This window comes from Polyodon spathula, chromosome 33, assembly GCF_017654505.1.
Source record: "Polyodon spathula isolate WHYD16114869_AA chromosome 33, ASM1765450v1, whole genome shotgun sequence".
In the NCBI taxonomy this organism is placed as follows: domain Eukaryota; kingdom Metazoa; phylum Chordata; class Actinopteri; order Acipenseriformes; family Polyodontidae; genus Polyodon; species Polyodon spathula.
Genome location: NC_054566.1, coordinates 628,268 through 652,851, shown reverse-complemented (window position 1 = coordinate 652,851; position 24,584 = coordinate 628,268). Strand labels below are relative to the sequence as shown.

General features: G+C 39.9%; 3 protein-coding genes across 8 annotated transcripts in view; 2 read left to right on the top strand and 1 right to left on the bottom strand.

Moving 5' to 3' along the window:
* The window catches only part of LOC121303556 (tetratricopeptide repeat protein 16-like), a 27,597-nt gene extending 6,089 nt beyond the window's left edge, over positions 1–21,508 (bottom strand). The window contains exons 1-13 of one of the 4 annotated variants that reach the window (XM_041234326.1): positions 21,088–21,508; positions 8,156–8,242; positions 7,553–7,728; positions 7,320–7,410; positions 6,864–7,007; positions 6,147–6,247; positions 5,581–5,710; positions 5,037–5,251; positions 4,232–4,479; positions 2,920–3,064; positions 2,478–2,643; positions 1,831–1,964; positions 496–640 (exon numbers count right to left, since the gene is read on the bottom strand). In XM_041234326.1, the coding sequence (XP_041090260.1) occupies positions 496–640; positions 1,831–1,964; positions 2,478–2,643; positions 2,920–3,064; positions 4,232–4,479; positions 5,037–5,251; positions 5,581–5,710; positions 6,147–6,247; positions 6,864–7,007; positions 7,320–7,410; positions 7,553–7,728; positions 8,156–8,221 (1,761 nt within the window). In that variant the 5' untranslated portion in view covers positions 8,222–8,242; positions 21,088–21,508. Of the gene's footprint in view, positions 1–495; positions 641–1,830; positions 1,965–2,477; positions 2,644–2,919; positions 3,065–4,231; positions 4,480–5,036; positions 5,252–5,580; positions 5,711–6,146; positions 6,248–6,863; positions 7,008–7,319; positions 7,411–7,552; positions 7,729–8,155; positions 8,243–8,671; positions 8,988–9,065; positions 9,202–21,087 lie in introns of those variants that run through there. The other 3 variants (XM_041234324.1, XM_041234327.1, XM_041234325.1) reach the window with 3 other exon arrangements.
* On the top strand, positions 13,206–18,155 carry LOC121303557. 3 transcript variants are annotated; one of them, XM_041234329.1, is made up of 3 exons: positions 13,206–13,278; positions 13,631–13,727; positions 14,654–18,155. In XM_041234329.1, the coding sequence occupies exon 3, from the start codon at positions 14,785–14,787 to the stop codon at positions 16,675–16,677; it is 1,893 nt and encodes a 630-aa protein (XP_041090263.1). In that variant the 5' UTR covers positions 13,206–13,278; positions 13,631–13,727; positions 14,654–14,784; the 3' UTR covers positions 16,678–18,155. The 3 variants fall into 3 exon arrangements, with proteins under 3 accessions (XP_041090263.1, XP_041090264.1, XP_041090262.1); XM_041234328.1 differs by lacking the exon at positions 13,206–13,278 and adding an exon at positions 13,295–13,393; XM_041234330.1 differs by lacking the exon at positions 13,631–13,727 and having other exon boundaries at positions 13,219–13,278.
* On the top strand, positions 20,104–24,584 carry LOC121303559 (probable peptidyl-tRNA hydrolase). The gene is made up of 5 exons (XM_041234331.1): positions 20,104–20,332; positions 21,838–22,057; positions 22,589–22,688; positions 23,104–23,149; positions 24,351–24,584. Exons 1-5 carry the CDS (start codon positions 20,165–20,167, stop codon positions 24,573–24,575), a joined length of 759 nt encoding a protein of 252 aa, XP_041090265.1. The 5' UTR covers positions 20,104–20,164; the 3' UTR covers positions 24,576–24,584.

Sequence of the window (24,584 nt, the reverse complement as noted above, 5' to 3'; positions counted from 1 at the left end):
CCCATTCCTTTGCTGTATTATATCCTGAAAGGGTGCAGCGAAAGCTCTGGCCGAGGATGTGGATTAAACACATTTACAGTGTTGCAGAACCCCCTGCAGTGTTTACAAGAAACACATTACCTTCGCTGTGTTGTCCATTTGGCTGTAATTTTACTTGGGAATGTTCACTAGAGAAAGAGATTTCTTCTTTTAAACACTGCAGTGTATTCAGATCATGCTCCCTCCTGCAACAATGCTGGTGCACTGAGGAGGGTGCAATCCGGATACACTGCTATCCTTGGAAGAGTTTTTTTTTTTTTTTTTTTTTTTTTTTATCCTCCTAACAAACGCTTATGAGTAAATGTTGAGAAATGTCCAGTTCATTTATTATGACCCATGATGTGTGATTAAAAATCTGAAGTCAGCAATGTTTAAAAATAGAAAGCTGTGATATGCACAACTATGCAGAAGTTAATTGCAATTCTCTATCAGAGTATTTGTTATTTTTGTTGTTACCTTAACTTTACTCATCACAATTTCATGATATAGGTCGGTATCTCCAATGCACGGTGCGATGCGATTCTTGGTGTCCTCTGTGTCAGCAGGCTCTTCACTTGCTTTCTCGTGTTTTGCTGGCGGTTTGTGGGGGTCCCTTTTAAAACTGAAGTACAATATTTATGTAAACTCACTCAAATCTATTCACATATATATATAAGTATAATATATTTATGTATATATATGTATAATTTATGACACACACTCTACAAAAAAGTGACTATTCAATGGAAGACAGACTCAAACACTGAAGAATTTAAGTACTTTGAAAAATTTACAAAGCACAAATTCTTTCACTGTTGTTTTTACACATTTAAAAAGATCAATATAGTAAAAGCCGTATTGTAAAAATTGAATGTATCTGCTGGTTTCAAGGGTGAAGGAAACTGGTGTAGCTAAGGAATGTAACCCAACTGCCTGTTGACATGGTCAAATTTTATAACTTTTTTCTTTAATTTGTACTCCTCTGTTTTTCTACCCTAATTTGCAGGTCTCTAGCCTACATTAAGGAGGACTCGAGAGTAACACTGAACCGTGGTAACGGAGGTTAACAAACCTATTCCTAGTTGATTTCCTTCCTCACCCCTCTGGAAGGGCCAATGCAGCATTCCTGTGCCAAGATCAGCTACTCTGCACATACTGGATTCAAATCATGCTGGCAGGAGTCACTCTGCACTCCAATGTGTTTACTAGGCGAGCCCCGAGTTCTCATTTATGTATCAAGTACTGCACACACACACACACACGAGTGGATACGTACCATGCAGCACTTTGTATATTTACTACCCTGTATTTCTCTGAGACAAACTTTCTATCTTGACAAACAATCAAGATAAAATACAGCTGCAAAATACCACTATCCCAAGCAGGTACACCTGGCTGTAAATCAACCAGAAGACAGTGTTGGGTTTTTGTCCCAAGGTGTGAAGCTTACAGCACTGGAAAGCAAGAAATTTTAAAGATATCTGTTAGTAAATCATGCTTTCACAGTGTTGTACTTCCTTGGCCACTTCACTTGGAAGATGAAACTGCCCCCACCCCTTCAACAGCTTCTTCCCTGTCATTAACCAACAAGATGCTTCCCTTACTGCCTGGCATGCTTTTAGCCAGTAACATGCCTTGACACATTGCTGATGTGAAATGACACAGGAAGTGCAAGAGTAACAGAATTGTTTTGTTTGTTAATGTGTCTATATCACCTGCAACAGCAACAAGAGAGAAGAGCTTGGCAGGCCTTGTAGGGCAATTCAAAGGCAGCAGCCGATCGTATGAAGCAATAATAAGTAGACTGTGTACCTTGAGGGATCTTCATACAGGCCACAGGCTTGCAGGCTGACATCCAGCTTCATTTTGGCCATCTCCCCAGCCTCGCTGGATAGAATATCTGTGACAGTGCACCCAGGATAGAGCTGAGAAAGCAGGGGCACAGCCTGAAGAGCAGATGGAGGAATCTGTCTAGAATTTATATAACCCCTTGAATTTTATAAGGGGGTGGGACAGGAGTTTAGTGATCTAAGCAGTGCCTTGGGACTGGGCACTAGTATTAATAATCTTTATTTTCACATAGCACTGTTCATAGTGGACCACCATCACAAAGAGCTTTACAAGATACAAGATTAGGATGTGTGAGCTATGCATCAGCTGCAGAGTTACTTACAAGAACGTCTCACCCGAAAGATTGAGCACAAGGAGGTTAAGTGACTTGCTTGGGGTTACACAGTGAGTCAGTGGCTGAGCTGAACTGGGTACCTCCTGGTTACAAGCCTGATTCTTTAACCACTGGACCACACAGCCTCCTATAATTAGAGCTGAGCAAAGGGAGGCAGTGTGGCCTAGTGGTTAGAGATGATGAGCAGGAGGTAGTTTAGCCTAAAAGCAACAGGGACTGGGAGTAGGGAAAAAAACAGTAACTGAGAAGCGGTGTGGCCGAGGCAGGGACTGACCTGGTCATTGCTGGGGTCCAGTAGCAGTGACATTATCGTGTCCTGCCGTGCCCCGTGCTCCTCGTGAAGCTTCTGGCGAGCCTTGGCCCGACACTCATAATATTGAGACACACCAGGATTGTACTGGATAGCACGGGAGAAGTTTTCCAAGGCTTCAATGTATTTACTAAAAAAAAAAAAGAACAAAGCAATCCATGCCAATCATGTAAGATAGCTATGTTTGATAATGTGCTTCGTCAGGTTAGTGTGAACAGTCATATAAAAATGTAAAAAAAAAAATATTTCTGGTTACTAAATAATAAAGCATTCCTGTAAGCTGTATGAGTACTTTCATATATCACAGCAGAATCATTTTGCGTGGAAAAGGTTTCAGTAAAAATGATTCCATTTCAAGTGACCCTGGAAAGTCATTCTTGACATTACTTTGCTTTATAAAGCTTACCTTCCTTTCTCGTAGTCCCTCTGCCCCATAGTGCTGTATACCACTGCGTAGCGGATCTTAATACTCCGGTCCAATGGGTCCAGCTCCTCAGCTTGCTGGTAATCAGCCAGGGCAAACTCCAGCTCTCGCTGTTTGAAGAAACAGTCTGTAAAGGAAAAGATCATTCCTTATTTCACAGTGGGGAAAAAGTCCTGGGCTCTGGCTGAGAGATTATAAGTAAATACTGAACACACTGCTTTACCAATTTTATATAGTTGTGTTTTCAAAACTCTGGTTAGTTTGTTGTTGCTTATGCATCAGTTAACACCAAAGAAACTATTTGACAGATATTTGTAGAGTTTCACATGATTGAACAGTAGAGGTGCAAATTATTTACCAATTTCCTATTTGATTACTGGACAGGTAATAATCAATGTATTGAGAGCACTTTAGTACTCTGCAATCTTCACAAAACACAACTGAAAACACGCTTGTTCTTATCATTATATATGTGAGAATACATTAGAAATAAAAAGCAAGAAGACATCTTTTTTTTTTCATTTATATTCTGACATTTCTCATAAGAAAACCTTAAAATGCCTGAGGAAAGCACCTGTTTCTGGGTAGCTACGAGAAGCTACAAATATGGCAACATGAAAGCAACAGCAATCAATACATTGATAAACCAATTCATTATTAATGAACACTGGCTCGGGTAATAAACACATTACCTGAGGTTTGAGGATAGCAGAAGTGTTGCCATAAATAATGATAATGGACAATCACTGTAAATTTATAGTGCAATATTTACAATATTTTTTTCTCCAGCAAAATTACATACTTCATCAATTTTGCACAGCCAGGTCAGCATGCTGTTGTGCATTTACCAGGCGAGTCACACAGGACCCACAGTCTATATTCTGCATATGGATATTGTTGCTGTTCCTTCAAAAACTCTTAAACCTGTCTGTATTAAACTTGAGCAGATTCCAGTCCAGTATCAAGAGATCTTTACAAAAATTGAGCGTTCTTGAATGTCTAAAGCTTGCAGTTCAGAGATACCTGGAATGGTAAGAACTGATAAAGAACAAGAGACTTTATTGATCACATTTCAGGTTATAGTTAAAGCAGACTAAACGCATGTCCAAAAAAAAAAAAAAAAAAAAAAAAAAAAAAGGCCAATTTAAAGTTTGTTCCTCATCACTGAAGTAGGGGATTAAATCACTTGTATGCATTTGGTAACTCATTTATATACTTTAAATAAGTGTAACCTTATTTTGTTGTGTTTGAAGATCATTTGGTTCTTTAGATCAAAAAGGTAACAGAAACTGACCCCCTCTGTTAATGTAGAGGCCCTTCTCGTGCTTCTCCATCCCGATGGCCTTGTTGAGCAGCATCACTGCCTCCTCATAGAAGCCAGAGGTGAAGCAGTGCACTGCTAAATCATTATAGGTTAGCAACAGCTGCCTCCGGGCCTCAGTCTGCACGGATCTCCCCTCCTCACCCCCACTCATATCCAGAACCAGGATGAAGTCATCGATCGCAGCATTGAAGTCCTTTAGCCTCCGGTACAGGGTCCCTCTGCCACACACACAGACACAAAAAGCATGAGGAAAAAGTGTAGCATAATCTCATGAAGTGGGGCTTATTAACCACGAATCTGAGAAAAAGCATTGTGAATAGCGCTGCCTTTTTGGGGTAAGGTTAGTTATCTAGTGGTATCACCACATGATCCAAAAAAAAAAAAAAAAAAAAAGAAAATTTTACATCTAAATATATTTGTAGTTATTGTAAACCTGGTACCTTATTTGTTATTTATTGGGACGATTCATTACCTATTTCTAAAAATATATTTTTCATCCTCACACAAAACATGTTGTTAAAAAAAGTTAGTCCAGACACCTTACATCCAATAGCCTAATCAATATATTTTTTGTCAGGTAAGGAATTTAGGAAATAAGGTCACATAAAAAAAAACGATGAAATGTGGAGCATTATTTATTGCTCCAATTTCACTAACAAATGAATTCAAGAGGTCCTTATACTAAACACACCTCCCTATCCACTAGTACCAGGGGATTTGAATCCCAATGTAATACTGTGCTTCTTCTCTACAGCCTGTAATAGTGCTGGTCTACCTGAAGAGGTAGTACTGGACCTCCTCCGGGTTGTTCTCTAGGGCAGTGTTGATCTTTTGCAGGGCTTCCTGGAGGTTCCCTGCCACCGCCTTGCTCAGTGCCAAGCTCCGTGCTTGCTCTGCATTGCCTTCCAGTTCCATCAGCAGAGATAGTCCCTCTGGTATGCCTGGGGCCAGCGCCAGCGCTGCCTTCACATTGTGGTAACAAATGGTCAACTGCAACATCAAATGGCTCCGTTTAACAGATTGTGAAAGCAGCAATAAGTACAAATATGATAAAGCAAAGTCAGGAGATCAGAGTAAGGATTTTAAAAAGAAACTCCAATATGGACAGACGTACAGTAGATGCAAAAAATAAATGGTGTGAGTTGCAATTGCAATCAGGGGGAAAAGGAGAAAAAAGTTTTAGTAGAGAATAGTAAATAGTAAAGAGAAATAGTTAATTGAAACCAAATTTACTCATAAAAAGTCTGAACAACTCTGTAGTAAACAATTGTATATAGCAAATCTCTAGTATCTTACAATGGTTGGACACAGATTCTCACCTGGTTGAAGTGTTTGTGCAGCCGTGCACTCAGAATGTACAGCTCAGGGTCATCCATTTCTGTTTCTATCCGCTTGCTCACCAAATGAAGACAGTCACCATGTCGGCCAATCGCTGCCAGACAGGCCAAGCTGCACAACAGGGGAGCAGCCCATTAAAAACACAGGCGTCGTGACATCATGGGATCAAGAAACTGACTGCCTTAACTGTCTATCATTTATTTAGCTTTTTTTTTTTTTTTTTTTTTTTTATCAAGATATATCCACTGAAGCCTTGTTGGCTGTAACAATGTCAGTAACTGTAACAATGTCAACCACACAAACAAAAATGTGTCTTTCCAAATCGCTTGGATGGAGGAACAATCCCTAGCAAATTACGCCATTCGGTGTTGAATATCAGAATGCCGAAAACAAGCATATTAGCAGAGAAGACAGCTGAGTATTCATTGTACTGTCATATTTAAAAAACAACAACTAAGATAAAATAGCCCACACAAAAAGCAAGTAACTTTGTCAGTATCAATTTAACTTGGAAGTATTAAGGGTCTGTGGGTTGGAGTTAGCTCACCTCCTCATGTGGTAGGGGCGGTAGTCAGGTCTTAGTTCTGTAGCCTTGGCGAAGGACTCCAGTGCATCTAGATGCCTGCCATGGTCAAATAGGCACTGACCCTGCAACAGGCAAAGTTAATAGGCTAGAAATAATCTGATCAAATGGCATCCCACAAAATATGCACCAAGTTTTATGAATCCAGCTCTTTGTTTATTCATAAATGACTTTGGAAAGGCAGTCATGTAGGAAGGACCACAGTAATGCGGATTAACTCAGCTAAGAAGGCTATTTCAAGCTTTGATGGAAAATAGTAGAAATGTAATCACATTGCTCCCATGTCTCGCACTGTGTGTCTTTGTACCACGAGTAAAAGGACATCTGTGGATTAAAGTATTACTTGATCCATCACATGCTTTTCTGTACAAGAATCAACAAAAATATACATTTTGATTTAAAAAAAAAAAAAAAAAAAGAACAGAAAAGCAGCTTGAAATCAAAAAGATTGCTGAAAAAACAGACCTAAACATCTGACCACACTGTTTAGTTTTGGGTTTCTTTTGGGGTGGGGGTGTTTGATAATATTACCACTGGTTCCGTTATTATTGTTATAAAAGTCTTCTAGTTAATTCCAGATATGCAATTATTTCAAATGCAACACTATATATAAACTGCTGCACCTAGGGCACAGGAGTGAGTTTAAACTGTGCCTGTGCTAAACAAGATGGAACTACCCACCTGCAGGTAGAAGACAAATGCCAGGCGTAGACGGAAGGCCTCAGATTGTGGCTCGAGGGCAGACGCTTTCCTGTAGTTCAAGGCAGCAGACTGGAAGTCACACAGTTGCAGGTAGGCTTCAGCTCTGCACACGTACAGCCTTGTCTGAAACGACCACTACTCATAAACTTTCAACTCAAATATTCAAGGTATACACCACCAGAAAAAAAAAAAAAACATATATACATTATGTTTGCAATTCAGTCATTTTACAATAATACAATAAAACAGACCAAAATCAATTTTTGACATTTCAAATCTATTGTCCACATCTGCTCTATAATAAAGTAGAGAAGCAGGTAGAGCCGAATTAATTTACAGTTCATTAGAATGTGCTATTTGTTGAGTCAGGTTTAAAGATCAAGAAGTAATGTTTCTCTGTATATCATTTTATGATGCAGCTTGACCTTATATTACCTGCTGGGGTTGCAAATTGATGGTTTTGGTGAAAAAGTGCACAGCTCTCTCCCAATCTGCCTTGGACACTGCCTCCACACCCCTCCCATAGCTGCACAAGGAAGGAAGAAGATTTAGACCTTATTTTAGCATTCAATTAGGTGCTATGATGTAACTGTCCTGTGGATTGACACAAAATACCTTGCACTGGATTACTGCCATAGAAAGAGATGAAAAAGCCCTGTTGGACTCACTGCTCTGCAGCACGGAGTTCAATGATGGACCTCCCGCACCGCTCCAAACGGTCTTTCTTGTCCTCTTCTAATTCAAAGATGCGGCTGGACCCAAAAAGCCGTCTCCGTGATTTCTCTCGTGCCTCCTCCAACTGTTCCTCAGAGACAGCAGTAGAAAACACGCTGCCATCGCTGACCTGCAGAAGGGCACGCAAACAGCTAAGTCCTACCAAAACATGCTGAACCATCACAAGAAAGGTGTTTGTGCTTTGAGCTTCCTTAAGAATCACTTGAGCCCTGCTCTTCTTCAAAATAATGCAACAGGATCTTTAATGTGCACAAAGTTGACAGCACAGAGTCAGCTAAGATGGACTATTAATTAACTACAGGCTTGGAGGTTGGAATGTTTTTACTGCACTAACAACACCAAAAATATGATTGGATTCCTTCCTTCCCAAGATCAGGCGAAATCAGAATCTAGGTTAATTTGTCTAGCCCTGCCCTTAATTTAATATGGACACAGAGCTGCCAAACAAAGGATGCTGTACAAAGACAAACAAAAAAAAATGAAATATACTGCCTTCATTTAAGGGGCAGCAGGAACCTGTTGCCCTATTGTCCTACCTCTTCTGTAACTCTTGAGCCTTCTTTCCTCCCTCCCTCAGTTGATAAATCCATCTGATCTCCCATCAGTAGCTAGTCGTGATGAACCTATGAACAATTACAGCAATAGAATTGGGCTTCTGATTGTAACTGAATTTGGGCTTTTAAGGATACTGTAAATTAACTGTTTGAAAATATAGATATACAATTGAAATAAATGAAAATACAAATGTTAAACATAAAATACCATGCAGTAAATAAATTTAAAATGCTAGTTACAAAAAATAAATACAAATAAAAACAAAACTAGGGTGAAGCATGACCACCAAAATAATCTTCAAGATCAAATCTTATATCATAAAACAGAAATAACAGGAAAGCATTACTTCAAATTATTGAGTCCCCCTGAGTTTATAAACTATATACAACAATTGTTAATTACATTAGGGTACACTTCTAATTCTCCATCTTGAATCGGTCAGTAATGATAAACTGTATTGTATTTGTTGAACTCTATACATATATCTCTATACTTACGTGTATTTTGTTGCCAGAAAATAAACAATGTCCTGCTCATGTCTTGCAATACAACTCTCTTGCATTAGGAGATGTACACACGTAATTTGTATCTTTCTATCATATTCTTGTTTATGGAGGCATTTTGATAGCTAATGACTTCATCTAAGAAATGCCGGTACATAACACAAACAAATTCAACAATATGGCATTGGCACTGCGTTTAGGCCGTTAAACGAGAAGTTAGATATTCACTGATGTTTTTATATACATGTGTGTACATATATAAACGCTTCGTGTGTTTCTTCTGGTTTAAAAAAAACCCGAGCCACTGGAATCTAAGAAGTTATATCATGCAAATAACATGTTTTATCACACATTTACATTTAAAAACAAACGTGAGATTAATGTCTACCTTTGCCAGGACACCCGCCCTTTTAAAATGTATTTACTTTTAAACAGTTCTTCGATGCTATTTTTGACGTTTTTCCCACCGCAGCTCCATGCTTTCAGAACCGCAAGGTAAGTTACATCCAGAACCAACAAGTAACTTTCAGATCGCAAAAGCGTGTATTGCTACGCGGTAACCAAGGAGACGGTTCAAACTAGCTGGACAATTGAAAAGAACCCATGGTTTTCTCTACCCTGTTTGCTTTGTTGTGGTTGGTAAGCTTCGTGTATATCTCTCAACTGCACACGTACATCGATGAGTCTAATGTTCCCTGATCAACCTTGAAATAAACCGATTGTGTCAGTAGACAAAGTTTTTTTTTTTTTATTATTATTATTATATAAATAGTTATTGATATTATAATACAATATTAAACTGAAAATATTGACAGCTAACACTGTACGCATGCGTGAAAGGATCAAGTTCATATAGTCAGATCTATATACATGTAACTGGAAATTGACTTTAATATATATGTAATATATATATCTATATAATATATATATATATATATATATATATATATATATATATATATATATATATATATATACACACACCCGTTCCGTTTCACAATTCTGTATTGAAAGCAGACCCTACTGCAATGTGTACACGCTTGTACGGTATATATTTTCTCCAGCAGGTTCCCGTTTGCCCCATGTATGGATTCAGTTATGTGGTGTTCGTTCCTTGTATTTTGGTTTTGCCTTGCCCAGGAAGGTGTGTCCAGCCTGTACTTCCAATACCACCACCAGGCTGAGCTGAAGCACTACCTGCACTGGGTGAGCAAAACCTACCCGCACGTAACACATATCTACTCCATAGGGCAGTCCAGTGAAGGTAAGGCGAGGCTGAGTGTAACCTTTCATCAAAATGTATATGGTAACAGCTCCCCATGTTTAAAGTTAATTTCCAGGGCTACATCTAATATATTTAATTTGGTTGATATTTCTAAGTCACAGTTCAGTGGCACAAGCAGACACTGGTTTATTTAAATTTAAAGCCCTAACTGAAGTTTTAAAGGTAAACTTTTATAAAGGCCCCCTTTCTTCTGATATATGGCATGTTTTTTATACCTTAATATGGAACGCGCATATATTTAAAAGACAATGCTAACAAAGTACCAAATTAATGTACAGCAGCTCAGTTTTACTCCAATGGTCAAGCTGCAGTTGGGTCATGTGACCTACAGTACAGGCAATAACTAGATAGGTGTATGTGTATACCACATTTTAAAAACAAAATAAAGCAAAAGATCTCAATACTCACAACCCAGAATAGATTGTTTTCAGTATTCGTAGTATTTCTTATTATTACAAAATAGGAAGGGAGCTTTGGGTGCTGGTGATTGGCCAATATCCCAAGGAGCCTCGAGTTGGCATCCCTGAGGCCAGATACATTGGCAATATGTATGGGAATGAGGTAAGACGCATGCTACTACCGGATCTGAATTGAGAATCCCTGGTGATTTGTCAGGGAATTTATAGTGTCACTTGTGAACTGACCAGTGCATTTTCTAAACATTAGCACATATACATCTCTGTAGCTTCCTCATAGCGCATAATGTACACCACAATTAAAACATGTCAATAACATTGTTTATTAACCAAACTATAAGCAAACAGCTATGTAATACAATTCAAGCTTGTAAGCACTCTCAAGTTGTTTGTTTCTCATTTGGTAACAACAGGAGCTTTCAATCATATGCCCTAAACGTTGTGTAACACTTTAATTGTGTCGGCCAATCTCTTCACTCCACAGCCTGTAAGCTGAAAGCTGCTTCTTCACTTCACTGACCTGCTGGTGTCTCAATACGGCAAAATGAAGACCATCACCAGCCTAGTCCACAATACCCGCATTCACATCCTGCCTAGCATGAACCCTGATGGCTTCGAGATGTCTGTGCCAGGGGTGTGTAGTGGCGTAGACGGGAGGTACTGTGTCTATACCAGCTAGGGATGGCACTGAAAAAGAACATTCATTCCATGAAGCTTACCTAGTGTGCACTTCCATTCATTGCATACTGTATGTCCAGGTTTTAGACACGGTGCTACACTTGTTTAAAGCTATCTATGTCTTTATGGCTTTAAGGTAATGAAGTTCAATACCATGCGCATCCATTCACTCTGGTATAGAGGTCTCAAATGTGCAGTTTTGAAAGCACATGTTCTAGCAAGTACATATTTTCAATTTAAAACATGATGTTTGGTACAGCAGGAGGTTGAAGAATTCACTGTTTGCTCAGCCATGCTTTCAGTTAGATTTGCACCAGCTCTAGCTTCTTTCCTTTCATTAACCAAGCTGCTCCTCCTATTGACTGACATGCTTTCAACCAGTAACGTGACCCAGAAGAGACTGTTAAAAGTGAAATTACCCAGGAAGTGCAAGAGTGACAGATTTCCTTTAATCTCGTGTAATACCAGACATCATGTTTTAAAATTAAAATGTTTTCTATAAAATGTCTTTCTTTCAAAAGTGCATATTTAAGACCTGTGCAGCTGTTGGAAGTGCAAAACAGGAATTATTTTGTTAGCTGCAATCACTTGAATACACTGGCTAGACAGTTTATTAAGACTTGTAACTAATATTGGGTCCTACCACCAGTTGCCCTGATCACAGCCTTGACACGCAGTGGCATAGACTGCACAAGGTTCTATAAGGGATGCCTAGAGGGATGTTAACGTATTCAGGCATTCATACTTCAGACAACCCTCTTTAACCACCCTTCCTCTGTCCCACCACTTTATCTTCTTTTTGTCATTGCTGATACACTCTGATGAACGACATCTTGGACTAGCATACCAACATTACTGTTAGCTACAGGGCCTAATAAAGTGATTTATTAATAAACAGCAATTTCACTCCTGAGTCAAAGCCTACCAAATGTAACAAGGTGCAGTGAAATATAGGTACTGTATATCATATTTAAAAAACAAACAAACTGTGGTATAATGCAGAGTGGTGAAGCAGGGATGCGGTTCCAAACAGCAGTACTTTATCAGGTGCCGCTGGTCAGGTGCACCCCTCAGTCCCCTGAAATACTCGAATCGCCTCGCCATACTGAAGAGGGGGCACCGCCGTTGCAGTTGCGCCTGTGTAACCCTATGGGGAGCAGTCTCTGCGGCTGTTGCAAGCTCCCGGCTCCCGTGTGCTGCACATGGCAGATTGCAAACTCCTAGCACCGCTTTCAGCCTGTGCTGCCAAGTGTGACGAGGAAAAAAAGCGGTACCGCCTTTCAAAACAAGCCCAACCCATTTCAGACGTGCATGTACAATTGGCACCAGTCAATCACCAAAACCACTCCTACAACTATTTTAACTGTTAAATTTACGTCACCTATTACAAAAAAAACCCGAGCCTTTCAGAGCCAATGCGCCTTTTGAACAGTCCCGCAACACAACACAGATGCAGCGCAGCGTTCCGCCTGTGTCCGCAGTTACTGTACACATCACAGCATGGATCAAGTACATCGACAGCTAATCGTTTTACACCTATCCATAAACACGTGTAGATATTCCGGAATAATGATATAGAATCTAGGTAGACAAACGTTTGAACATAAACTTAGGCAGAAGGAGCGTATGAAAAAGTCAATACAGCCGTTTTGACAGTTATCAAAAATTCTATTTGATATAATAAATAAATAAATACTGAGAATTGTTATGTACAATGTTCTTGCTGATATCAACATTACTGATGTTGCATGTACCTGTTCATAAAAAGTGCAGCGTTCCTACATTTTATATGACTTTTCTTGATCTTTTATTTGTCGTAAATAAGTAACATGAAACAAAACCTAGAGAGAATTGTATCTTCTGTACTCTTGCCCTTGCTTGCTTAAGTCAAATAAAATTAGGCATCCATTCAATTGGATTGGAATTGATATACTCGTATACATCAATCTATTTCCTACTTTCACCTGAAGAAGAGACCTTTGAGGTCTTGAAAGCTTGTGAATAATTATTCTTTAGTTGGTCCAATAAAAGGTATCACATCTTCTCTTTGTCTATATTCTCGTATTGAAACTGCAAATTACAAACACTGTGCCCTCACTAACATGGCGCTCCACAGCACACTTTGTCGCATAACATGACGTGTTGAACAAAAAAAAAAAAATAATAATAATACATCAACATTGTTCCAGGCGCATTCTCCCGAGTGGTGTGTGTTTGTAAAAGTGAGTACACTGAAAATCATATTATAAGGCGTGTATGTTTAAAGTCAGGCTTGGGAATCGGATTTTACGCCTTTGGTGTGTTTCCGAGGAGCGAATCCCAAGCTATAGAGCACAGGTAAGAAAGTAACATCATACAACGTACAGTGAGCTCTTCGAAACGAAACGCAGCCTGGACTGTGTGACTACAGTGCAAACAAATTACTGCAGCTACAAAATTAAACTACAAAAAAAAGAAACGTTTATTAAACATACGACATCATATTTAATGTTTTGTGTATTATTGTTGTTGCTTTTGTTATCAATTGCCCGTGTCAAATAATCCAGTATTCAGGAGACGTTTTGCTATTTACAGTTACAGTGCTAGATCTTCTTGGAACTGAAGAGCACAGATACACTCAGTCCGAGTTCATTGTGCGTTTTCTTTATCATCAGTGACCAGCCCTGTGCAGGTAACGGTTCTCGGCATAAACATTTACTGCAATAAAACATTGAAATAAAACATTTTATGATTTCTAGACATATTAGAAATAGTGTACTGTGCCTCCATTCAATTAGCACCACGTATTCTCTTAAAAAGCCACGGTTAAGGATTCTGTAGATTGTAATGAAGGCTGTACTCAGATACTCGTGGTTATCAAGATGTGTGCATGTGTATATCTTGAGATGGGGTTATAGTGGAGGCACTATATCCCCTTGCATGTGCTTCTTGTAATGTAGAGGCTTCTGTATGTATAGAGCTTGGGTAGGAGATTCATTAGTACATATTAGCTGTAGAATGTAGGGAGGTACATTTGTCTTGTACATATGTATATCAAATGTACATTTGTACTTCTGCCCATAGACCCACTTATTGAATAAAACGTGTTTCGGACATTCTTCTTAAGTAATTGTGAGTCTTGGGATATAAGGAGGGACCCAGGTAGTATGTTACTATCATACTATCACTGTATATGAAAAGACAATTGAAGATATTGGTCCAGGGAGCTTTCACAATAGGATAGAATCAATACAGTAACAATAAAATAAAAATGCAGACATTTTTTCAAATACTGTATATTTCTAACACAGATTGTTTCAGTGTTCAAATGTTTGGCATAGCACAAGTTCAGAATGTACGTAATAATGATACTAACTAAAGTAAGATGTTTTGGTGGGGTAAACTTTGTAAGAAATTAAATAGAAATATGCACTGGTCTTGGTACCCTGGCAGGCATTGGTGAAATAATGAGAATTCTTCAGTATTTTTCAATTCCTTTTCTTCCCCAAGCCAGTAGGATTGGTAAGTGAGCCTGCTTGTATCATTCTTCTTCTGTCAAACATTGATTCCTGTCTTTCTCCCTGCTGGTTGTGATTTTAATTCTGCGTGTCATTCCAGGAGAAAACACTGTGCACCATTAACCTTCACCAGCCTTGTGTGACGGTGGAGAGAGGGACACACAGAGAACTAGAGGACGCCCATCCCTCACTCATGGTTTTTTAACTCTGTTCTGCTGCTACTTTGAAGACATGGAAAATTCATCTCCCCGTGGGTTTATCTTGTGCGCTTGTGGCAAGCACAGGTACGCTTCTACTGATTCTCATGGCAGCTGCATGCACTGCTTGGGCTTGGAACATGCCAAGTCATCTGTGTCAGAACGTGGCAAGTGCCCTCACTGTGCCAAGTTTCAACGGCGTGCATGCCACAAGCGCCTGTCTAAGGTTCGAAAGTTCCTAAACCAGATGACTAGTGATAAGAAGACTATTCCTCCTAAACCTGACCCTTTAAAGCCTGTGGTGAGTACATCGGCCGAGGTCACTTTACCAGCAGTGATGAAGAAAAGCCCACAGACAGATGCACCCAGTCAGCCCTCCATGGTGCTGTTCTCTGCTCTATCCACCGCCACATCCACACTGACGCCACAGTCATCCACACTCCCCATGGTGTTCACAATTCGTTCACCTGCTTCCACGTCTTCCATGCAACACGTGGCACCAGCCCACGAACCAAAAAGGGAGAATAATACAGGGACAGAACGGCGCTCCAGTAATTCAGAGCGGCGCTCCAGTAATTCTGGCTCTAAAAGCCATTCGCACAGAGGCTCCCACAAGAGGAGGCACTCGTCAGAACGTCGATCTAGACACTTCAGGCAGTCCCAGCATGCCAGGCGGTCTCATGGACTTACTCGTGCCCGCTCTAACTCCCCCCCCTCCCCTTACTCTTCTTATTCCAGCTCGTCAGACTGCTTCTCCCCTAAGAAAGAGATCAGCTCCCGGCTGTTGGCCCGGTTCTCTGACATGCTAAAGAAGCAGCGATCGCAGCTGCTGGATGTCATGCACTTGCAGCTGCAAGCACTACAGCAGTCCATGCAGGCCCAGCGGGACTCTATGGAACAACGAGTCGAAGCACTTGAGAAAAAGCAAAAAAAGTTCTTGTCTGCACCTTCTGTGATGCAAACGCAATCCTTGGGCTCAACCCAGGGTACAGATTTTGCACATGACGATACCTTCAGACCAGAAGCTGAGCCGACGTGCAAGGATTGGTCAGGATCCACTGCATCAATGGATTCTGACACAATTACTGTGAAAATTGAGGAGGATCCAATTTCAATTGTGGCTGGCTATAGTATGGAGGAAGGGGGGGACGATGAAGATAATGGTGATAGTGAAGATGCTTCCCTGCTCCCGGATGTTACCCCTTCCATGCAAGAACTTCTTTTGGCAGATGACTTGCAAAGCCTGATCTGTCGCGCAGCTGAATACCTGGGAATTGATTTCCCGGCAGTACCAGGAAGATTGATAGCACCAGATCCAACCATGGTACCGGAGTTCGAAAACCTAGTACAGAGCACATGGTCAAACCCAGCTTCATCCAGACCCTTCAAGGAGGTCCATTCTAAGATGTACAGCTTGCATGAATGCCAGGCTCCTGCCTATGACAGAATGCCTCAGGTGAGTGGGCTCATGTCAGCAATCTTTCAGGCTGTGAAGCCAGCAGATAGTAAAGAGGCTCCTGCCCCTACAAAGCAGTGGCGGTTCACAGAGGCGCTTGCAGAACGAGTTTACCAAACTGCTGGTATGTTGGCCAGGACTGCAAACTATCTCCGGTACCTGTCAGATTATCAGACACGCCTGCTTGATGAGATCACTGGCGAAGCACCTGCGCCACGCTTGCAGGCAGTCCTGAACGAACTGAAACTTATTGCCCAGTTCAGCCTCCAACTGTCCTCTCATCAGGCTGAGCTCTCTGGTAGGGCAATGGCATGTTCAGTAGCCATCCGTCGACAAGTTTGGATGGCTAACGCCAAGTATACTGATGCTCTGAAGGCAACTGTCGCAGACTTGCCCTTTGTAGTTGGCCACACGTTTGGGCCTCATGTAGATGCAGCTTTTAACGACCTGGTTTGCAAGCAGGCATTGTAATTAAATCATTAATAGATTTAGATGCATGTACAGTATTTCCCTGTTAAGGAAGTTCCAAATGTTACTACTGAGATGAGCCTTGTGCCTGATTCTGTTTATATATACAAACAGTCACTATTTGCCTGGTTTTCTTAAACCCAGGAATTTCTCCAATCCTGTGATATCTACTCATGGTAGTGCATCTATATTGACGCTGACCAGAAAATGTGAAAATCAGATTGTGTGGTCAGGTGAAATCAGTTTCAGAATGAATGTGTCTTAACATAATAATCTTTTGGCATCTCTACTGTATAAAGTATGTGCTGTATGTGTAACTGTTAGGGGTGTGCCACTAGTTTCAAAGTAATTGTCTTTAAGAAAATTGAAGTTGTTAGGTTAAAGTAAATTGAATAAAACAGTGCAACCTTTGTCTTATCTTTTATCCTTTTGATATGATTTTTTTTTTTTTTTCACTTTCCTTAGTTTGCTTAGAAATTAGTCATCTCTGCAATGAATTGTGGGGTTGTAGTCCTGGTCAAGGTGTTAGTTCTGTTAAAACTCGACAAAGAAATACATGTCCCAGTTTACACAGCAGTAGCATTTATGTGACAAATCGGCTGCATTTTCTAGTTTTGCCACGTATTTTTAGTTTATGGCCTACAGTACAGCTGTAAAAATGTCAGGGTCCCGGAAGAGATGGAAATTTAGCTTGCAGTTGGAATTTACATTGATCGGCACCCTGTTGTAAAGGGGAGGGCAGGGCAGCTATTCTTGCTTTGAAATCGTCACATTAATAAATAGGTGTGTTTTGATTGCTGACCAAATACTTCTTAAAGGCAGTTACTCTGAAAATACAAGTGTTGGCACACTCTACTAACTGTACAGCTGTGGTGCCTAACGTTCCCAATTCCTTGGTATTTAGGGATTTCCCCACTGACCAGAGCCAGCATGGGAAAGACATGCTGTAAAACCAATGTCAGTATTTAAGTATTATTAAGAGAGTTTCTGCACCACGTAGTGCGAGACAAGATTATCTCTGGAACTGATTTACATTGTCTGAGGCAATGCATAATCTACAAAATCTGTATTCTACATCTTTATAAATTACATCTGCTAGATGTAATAGCATACTGTACAGGCAAGATAACGCAGTATTGACCTGGTATATTTGTGTTATGTGGTTTGGAAACTCTCTAATGTTAAAAGGCCTCATTTTAGCAGTGTTTGCATTATTCTGACTTGCTAAATGTTTTAGAATCCTCATAATAGATTATTACATTGCAACAAGGACAGGTTGTGTATCGAAATAGATCCCATTGTCTAAAGTCTTTCAATGACCACCTCCACATAAATTCACATATAATGTATTTGCATACTACTGTGCAGAGCATTTGTGAGCAGTAACAAATAAAGAAGTGTTTCAGAGAACATTTTGGAGCACATGGTAATACAGGTAACTGCTTGTTAGTCTATTAAAAAATGTCTTTTGTTAGTGTTTATTGTTTGCAACAGTAATTGATTATAAATGCAGTATACTTTGCTAAAACAAGTAAGAATGTGATGGATAGTCATATACCCCTTCCCCACTGGCACAGCCGACCCTTGAGTCTCTCCACTTGCTAAACAATGAAACTCCGGCCTCACAAGACATCTGAATCTGGCTGCGAGCCGAGCCAGGGGAAATGAAAAAGTGTATGCACGAATTTCTGATGCTTTGAAGCAAATGGACATAAACTGCTGGTACGGTACACTCAAAAACACAAAATTCTACCAAATTTCTCGTCCTTCACCTTTGTTATATTAATAAAAAATCGAAAATGAAACCATTCTAAACTTTATTTACAAAAATAAAGTCAAACAAAATACTGTAGTGCCGTACACAACTACGGCTGTCGTCGTGCTCACACAGATTTTTTTTAAATTGCCCAAACAAAAATCAACTATCCCAAAACGGGAGACCTTTGGCAAATCATATTTTTTAAAATCCTTTATTCCCCTTCAACAGAGCTAATTGAACTTTAGTAAGTCGATATAATCACTAAAATGTGTGGATTATAAAGACATTCCTAAATATATTTACAAAATATAGCGATACAATATACAGCTGTACCGTTGGTCTATTCATTTTTGAACACCATTTGTTCAAAATTGATCTAAATGGTGGCATTACATAATTAAAATACCACCAACTCCAACTCTGTACTTCCTTTTAAAGACTTCTTTAATGATTCAAACATTAGATCAGCTGCTATTTAGACTGAATACACCCCATTGATTTTTCATAAACTACAAACCATTTCCCTTGTTATAGTCAGTAAACTTACCTGTTTGTTTTTTGTTGCTCCTGTACACGTGTTGCCATTTTATATTTGTATTTTTTATTTTTTTTGTTCAATTTACTCATGAATGAATCTGATAATAAGAGAAATCCACACAGCATATCAACATGTTATAAATCACAAAAATAAAAATTGAACTCAGGAATTGCTTATAAACATGTGTGTTGCAAACAGGTGATGACTTTACACAGGATAAGATGTTCTGGAATTTTGGTAAATACATCATTTAAAATGATTTCTAAATGAATTGGTTTCCAATATTTACATGTCAGTGTACACTCAGTTTAGCCTATGAGACAATTATTTTATTTGCTTTGCTTTTTCATTCGAGCTTGCATAATAACACTGCGGCAGTAGCCAGAAGAAATGTATTTTATTGGCAATTTTACAGATCTGAAAGAGCATAACATTTTGCCAATAATACACAATATAATATGATTTCCTTACTCCAGTACACCACACACGGCAGACAATGCTGTATCCATAGGGCACCAATCTACCCTGGAACAGAATCATTTTAACCTGTAGTAGGGGGCTGGGTGGTACAGTGGTTAAAAAAGGGCTTGTAATCAGGAGGTTACCAGTTCAAATCTCGGCTCACTCACTGATACACTGTGGGACCCTGAGCAAGTCACTTAACCTCCTTGTGCTTCGACTTTTGGATGAGACGTTTATGACTGCAGTTCACACACCCTAGCCTCTGTAATTCGCCTTTGATAAAGGCGTCTGCTAAATAAACATAATAACACAAGAAAGCCATCAGAGAATACTGTACCATTATCTAATGAAATGTTCCTGAGAGTCTCTTTTTCTTTCCATCATTTGATCTGTGTTAAGTATTGTAATTCATAACTGACTGAGATTTGAACAAATTGTGACATTATGAAATAGTCAATGAAATACACTGTTAATCCGAGCTAGATGAGTGGCGCGCTTCAAATTAGTGTAAACTGATTTGAAGCGTGTTCTAAGCTCGCAGCCACCCGCTCCATGTCTCTTTCTGATCGTTTAGTTTCCAAAAACTGAACTCAGGGAGCTGGCCGATTTTGACATTGCCCTCACCAACATGGCGCCCTACGTCTATACTCCTGTATTTGTCGCTAAAAAACGTCATCATACATTAAGGCACCAGCGGCTTCAGTTCTCTCGTGTTAACAACGGGGTGATTAATGCTGTCCAAATTGCAACTTTTGGTAAAGCGAGTTCACAGTACTATCGCAAACATTATGAAACGGGCGTTTATCAGCCTTGTGAACAAGGTCCTGCTCTATCAACCCTTTCCCCAGAAAATGAGCTGTACAAGTGTCCCTTTGAACCCGAAGCAACGCCGGAAAATGGTAAGACTGTAACGACCCTTTCAAAGTTTCATAATGTCATATATTAAAAACGGGCAAGATGGTTTGGCTTGAATCGACACGTTTGTATTGTATGTAAGTGAAAGGTCCAAGGTAATAAATTATAAAAAAAAAAAAAAAAAAAAAAAAAAAAAAAATTGATAATGGGGTATAGAATAATTATATTTAGTATAAAAGGTATATATTTCGAGGGCAAAAGGTTTTAAAAATTATATTATGTAATATTTCACAACGGAACATACATTAATGGCAGTAGTCAGATCTACTTTTGGTTTGTTTTCTAATGTGTGTGTGTGTATGTATGTATATATATATATACATATACACACACACACACACACATACATTATTTTGATAGGGCACATGACACATTACTCATGTTTAGTTACAGAAAATACCGTATTACTTAGAATTAACGCCTCACTCAAATATCAGTTTTTTTAATAGACGCCGCCCGCGAATAAACGCCGTTCTCAATAAAGAAACGTAAAGGTATTTTTTTCTACCCCTGCTCAAAAAAAATAAACAAAGAAAAGCGCAACTCTGGCTATGTGCATGAGACGCCCGAAGAGACTGCAGCCTGAATCCAGTATGTATTATACTCTAATGCAGACACAGTCCCGAAGCACAACCCAAGATGAACTACTTACAGCACAGCAGCCCTACTTTTTTATGTTTTCCCACAGCAGAGTTCAGTGCCAACACAGCTGGGCATAAAACAATGTCTGTCTGCTTACCTCGTCCTCAGCTTGGATGGTGAAAACTTGAACTTAGAGCTTTGCTGGTCACTCTAATGGCTATCTGAAAGCTGACAAAAGACATCTTCTTGTAGGGGCTTAGGTGTTTGGTTTTTTGTTCAATTGGAATTTTAATCAGTCCTGTACAAATAAGTAAAAAATGTGCTTACTCTCTATGAGAAGACTTAGTTTCAGTTTCTCTTACAGAGAAATTACAAACAAGCAGGTAATTTACAGTGAGAAAAAAAAAAAAATGAGTAGAATATGTTTTAGTTTTAATAGAAATCAAACCGATATTCAGAGGTAATGTTTTTCAACTGTACCACACTCAGCTACCGTTCTCTCCCCTCTTCTTGTCCCGCCCCATAGCAACCAATATAGTACTCCCCTGACCTCCCAACTCCCACCTAATAGGCTGTCGTTAACTGTCAGTAAATGTACTGTATTCAAGCCCCAAAAACACACAAGAGTATAGTGCTGCAGATCGGAGGCTCTCACAGCGCTGCTTCTAAAATGCCGTAAATCATGTAATAAAATACTGCACCTTTCAAAAAACATAGTATTTCTGATAAACGCCGCCCTCAATTAAGAACCGCAGCCGTTTTTAACAATTTTAAATAAACGGCACGGTGCCAATTCGAAGTAATACGGTACTTAGTGTCAAAAAAAAAAAAAAAGTCAACATGCAGCATAGTGAACTTCAAAGTCAAGTCAAGTGAGTGCATGCTTAAAACCTGTGTTGTGCTGCAGGTGGTAGGGCTGGGTAACCCTGGCATGGGCAGCACGCGGCACAGCGTGGGGATGGCAGTGCTGGGGGCGCTGGCTGGCAGGCTGGGTGTGGCGGAGCACTGGCGATTTGACAGGCAGGTGTCGGGGGAGCTGGTCCTCTCCGAGCAGGAAGGGGTCCAGCTGTTGCTGCTCAAACCCCGTCTCCTCATGAACATCAATGGAGCCAGCGTGGCCAAGGCAGGTGAGTCGCTGCTGTTTCCAAACACTGCGCCCTGATCTTTTTTACAATACAAATCTCAAAGTATTATGCCTCTGCAAAGGCTATAGTGGAGGCAGTCATATGTTGCACTTCACAAAATCGCCATATATCTGGAAATTGTCATGAAACTTGATAATAACATTATTTATGATAAGTAATTGATAGTAGCAGATTTGTGGGGATATAGGGGGGTGTCTGTCTGTACATCTGTCCAACTGTATATCACACATACATGTTTGCCTATACAGGAGAACCAAGAAACTTGGTATTAACATAATGTGTGTCCATCAACATGTCACATTTGCATTTCTCCATACATCTGGATAATCGCCCCTCAGACTCATGAAGCTGGATCATTCATATTCTGAACTGCTCTTGTGCGTCACCTCATCTTCTTTTTCATCATACTGACAGCGCTTTTTATTATTTACCACCATGGCGGGATATTACTGACATATGTGTTTCATTAATAAACACATTATTGAATTAGTATTATTTTCTTTTCTTTTTAAGCTGAGAAATTTAAAATTATGCCAGAAGACATTTATCTGGTTCATGATGAGCTTGACAAGCCTCTTGGGAAATTCGCAATGAAACAAGGAGGCAGTGCGAGGTAAGGAACAAAACGTGGACCTGATGGGTCTGCCAGTATTCCAGTATGAGAGGTGTGTGTGGACCAGTGTGTCGTAACTGGGTGGAGCTTCATTTACAATCTAGAGCTGTTTCATATTTAGTGTGTGTGAGCAGTGCTGTTCAGAGATGCATTGGATCTGCCCTTCCACCAGGACCCTAGATATGAGGGATAACTTGCACCTGTTCAAAAGGTGGAAAGAGAAGAGACCTCGGCACTCCTGCAAGACCCACACATACAGCAGGCTATCATATGGGATAACCCAACATTGCCATTTTGTCATATGAATAAAAGCTCCCCCACCCTAAAAAAAAAGCAGCAGCACACTTTGCTGAGTAATATTTTTAGTGCCATTGGATAAATGTATTTTCAGAATCGTTGTCTCTTTGCTTTCCAGGGGTCACAATGGAGTTCGTTCCTGTGTGGACTGCTTGAAAACTGACGTAAGCTGGCCGGTGCTAGTCTTGGTTTCAAATGCTACTGTCTTGGTTATACACATTCTATGTCATTGTCTATACTTTGCACTGTGTGAGTTGGGGTTACCTGCTAGTTTTAGGACCCAGTACTGTTCACTACATAGTGGACATACGATTGTTTGGATTTTTTGGTGTCTCTGTGCAGTCATGTGCAAAAGATTTGATCACAATGTAACCAAATACGGTAGTAGTCCCAGAGCACTCTTACTTGTTTCCAGAACCTCCCAAAACCACTAAATAGACTAATAAAAACACTACTGCATCTTATACAACAACCGGACACTACTCTCTCATAGTTTTCTATGAAGGTCAGCCGTCCTGTTATTACTCAATAATGGAAAGATGACACTAATTAACCACACAGTGTCAAAGCCTCATTCAGTATCTCAGAAACAATTTGATTTATATGAACCCTGCTTGCTATTATAGTGGCCTTGAAATCAACCTAATGTGTGCGACGAATGTAGACTGTACACATTGAGGTATTGTTTGGAACACAGTTGTATTCTTTGATAATCTTAAGTTTTTAAAGGTGAGTTTTTAACCTCAGGACATACCAACGATAGAGATCTTTTTATTTATTTTATTTTATTTTTTTTTACAAACAAAATCTGCTATGACTTTCACCTAGATCAGTGTTTCTCAACATTGCTCCTGGAGCCCCACTGTGTCTGCTGGATTTCATTCCAACCGAGCTCTCAATTACTTAAATAGACCCTTAACTGAACTGATAATTTGCTTAATTAGACCTTTTTAATTGTTTTCAACTCTTTACAGTTGCATATTTAAAGTTAGCTGTAACATTTTATAAGTAACTAGAAATCTGCAACTGTTAAGAGCCCAAAACAATTAAGTAGGTCTAATTAAGAAAATTATCAGTTCAATTAAGGGTCTAGTTAAGTAATTGAGAGCTCATTTGGAATGAAAACCAGCAGGCTCTGTGGGCCCCGAGGACCAGGGTTGAGAACACTGTCCTGCATGATTCCCCCAGGGATGCTGATCACAAAGATTATCATTTCTATTTCCATTGAATATTTCTGCTGTGATAATAAGGATAGGACTGTGAAAATACACGTGTGTCTTTAAGATATATCAAAGGCCAATGTCTTTCAAGAAACCCCATTTTCCCCAAGCCGGTTAATGAACATGCTGCTTGTGCCCGTCTCAGGTGATGCCGCGCATGAGGATCGGTATTGGCAGGCCTGTGGGGAAGGTGTCGGTGGAGCACCACGTCTTGGGCAGATTCTCCAGAGAGGAGCAGGAGCTAGTGAGAGCGGTGCTGGAGCAGAGCACAGAGCTGCTACTCCAACACGTCGCAGCCTGCAGCAGCAAGGGGACAGGGGCGCAAGGCATGACACTGCCACAAGGGGGCAGGGTCACTGTTAAAACATGACACTAGGAT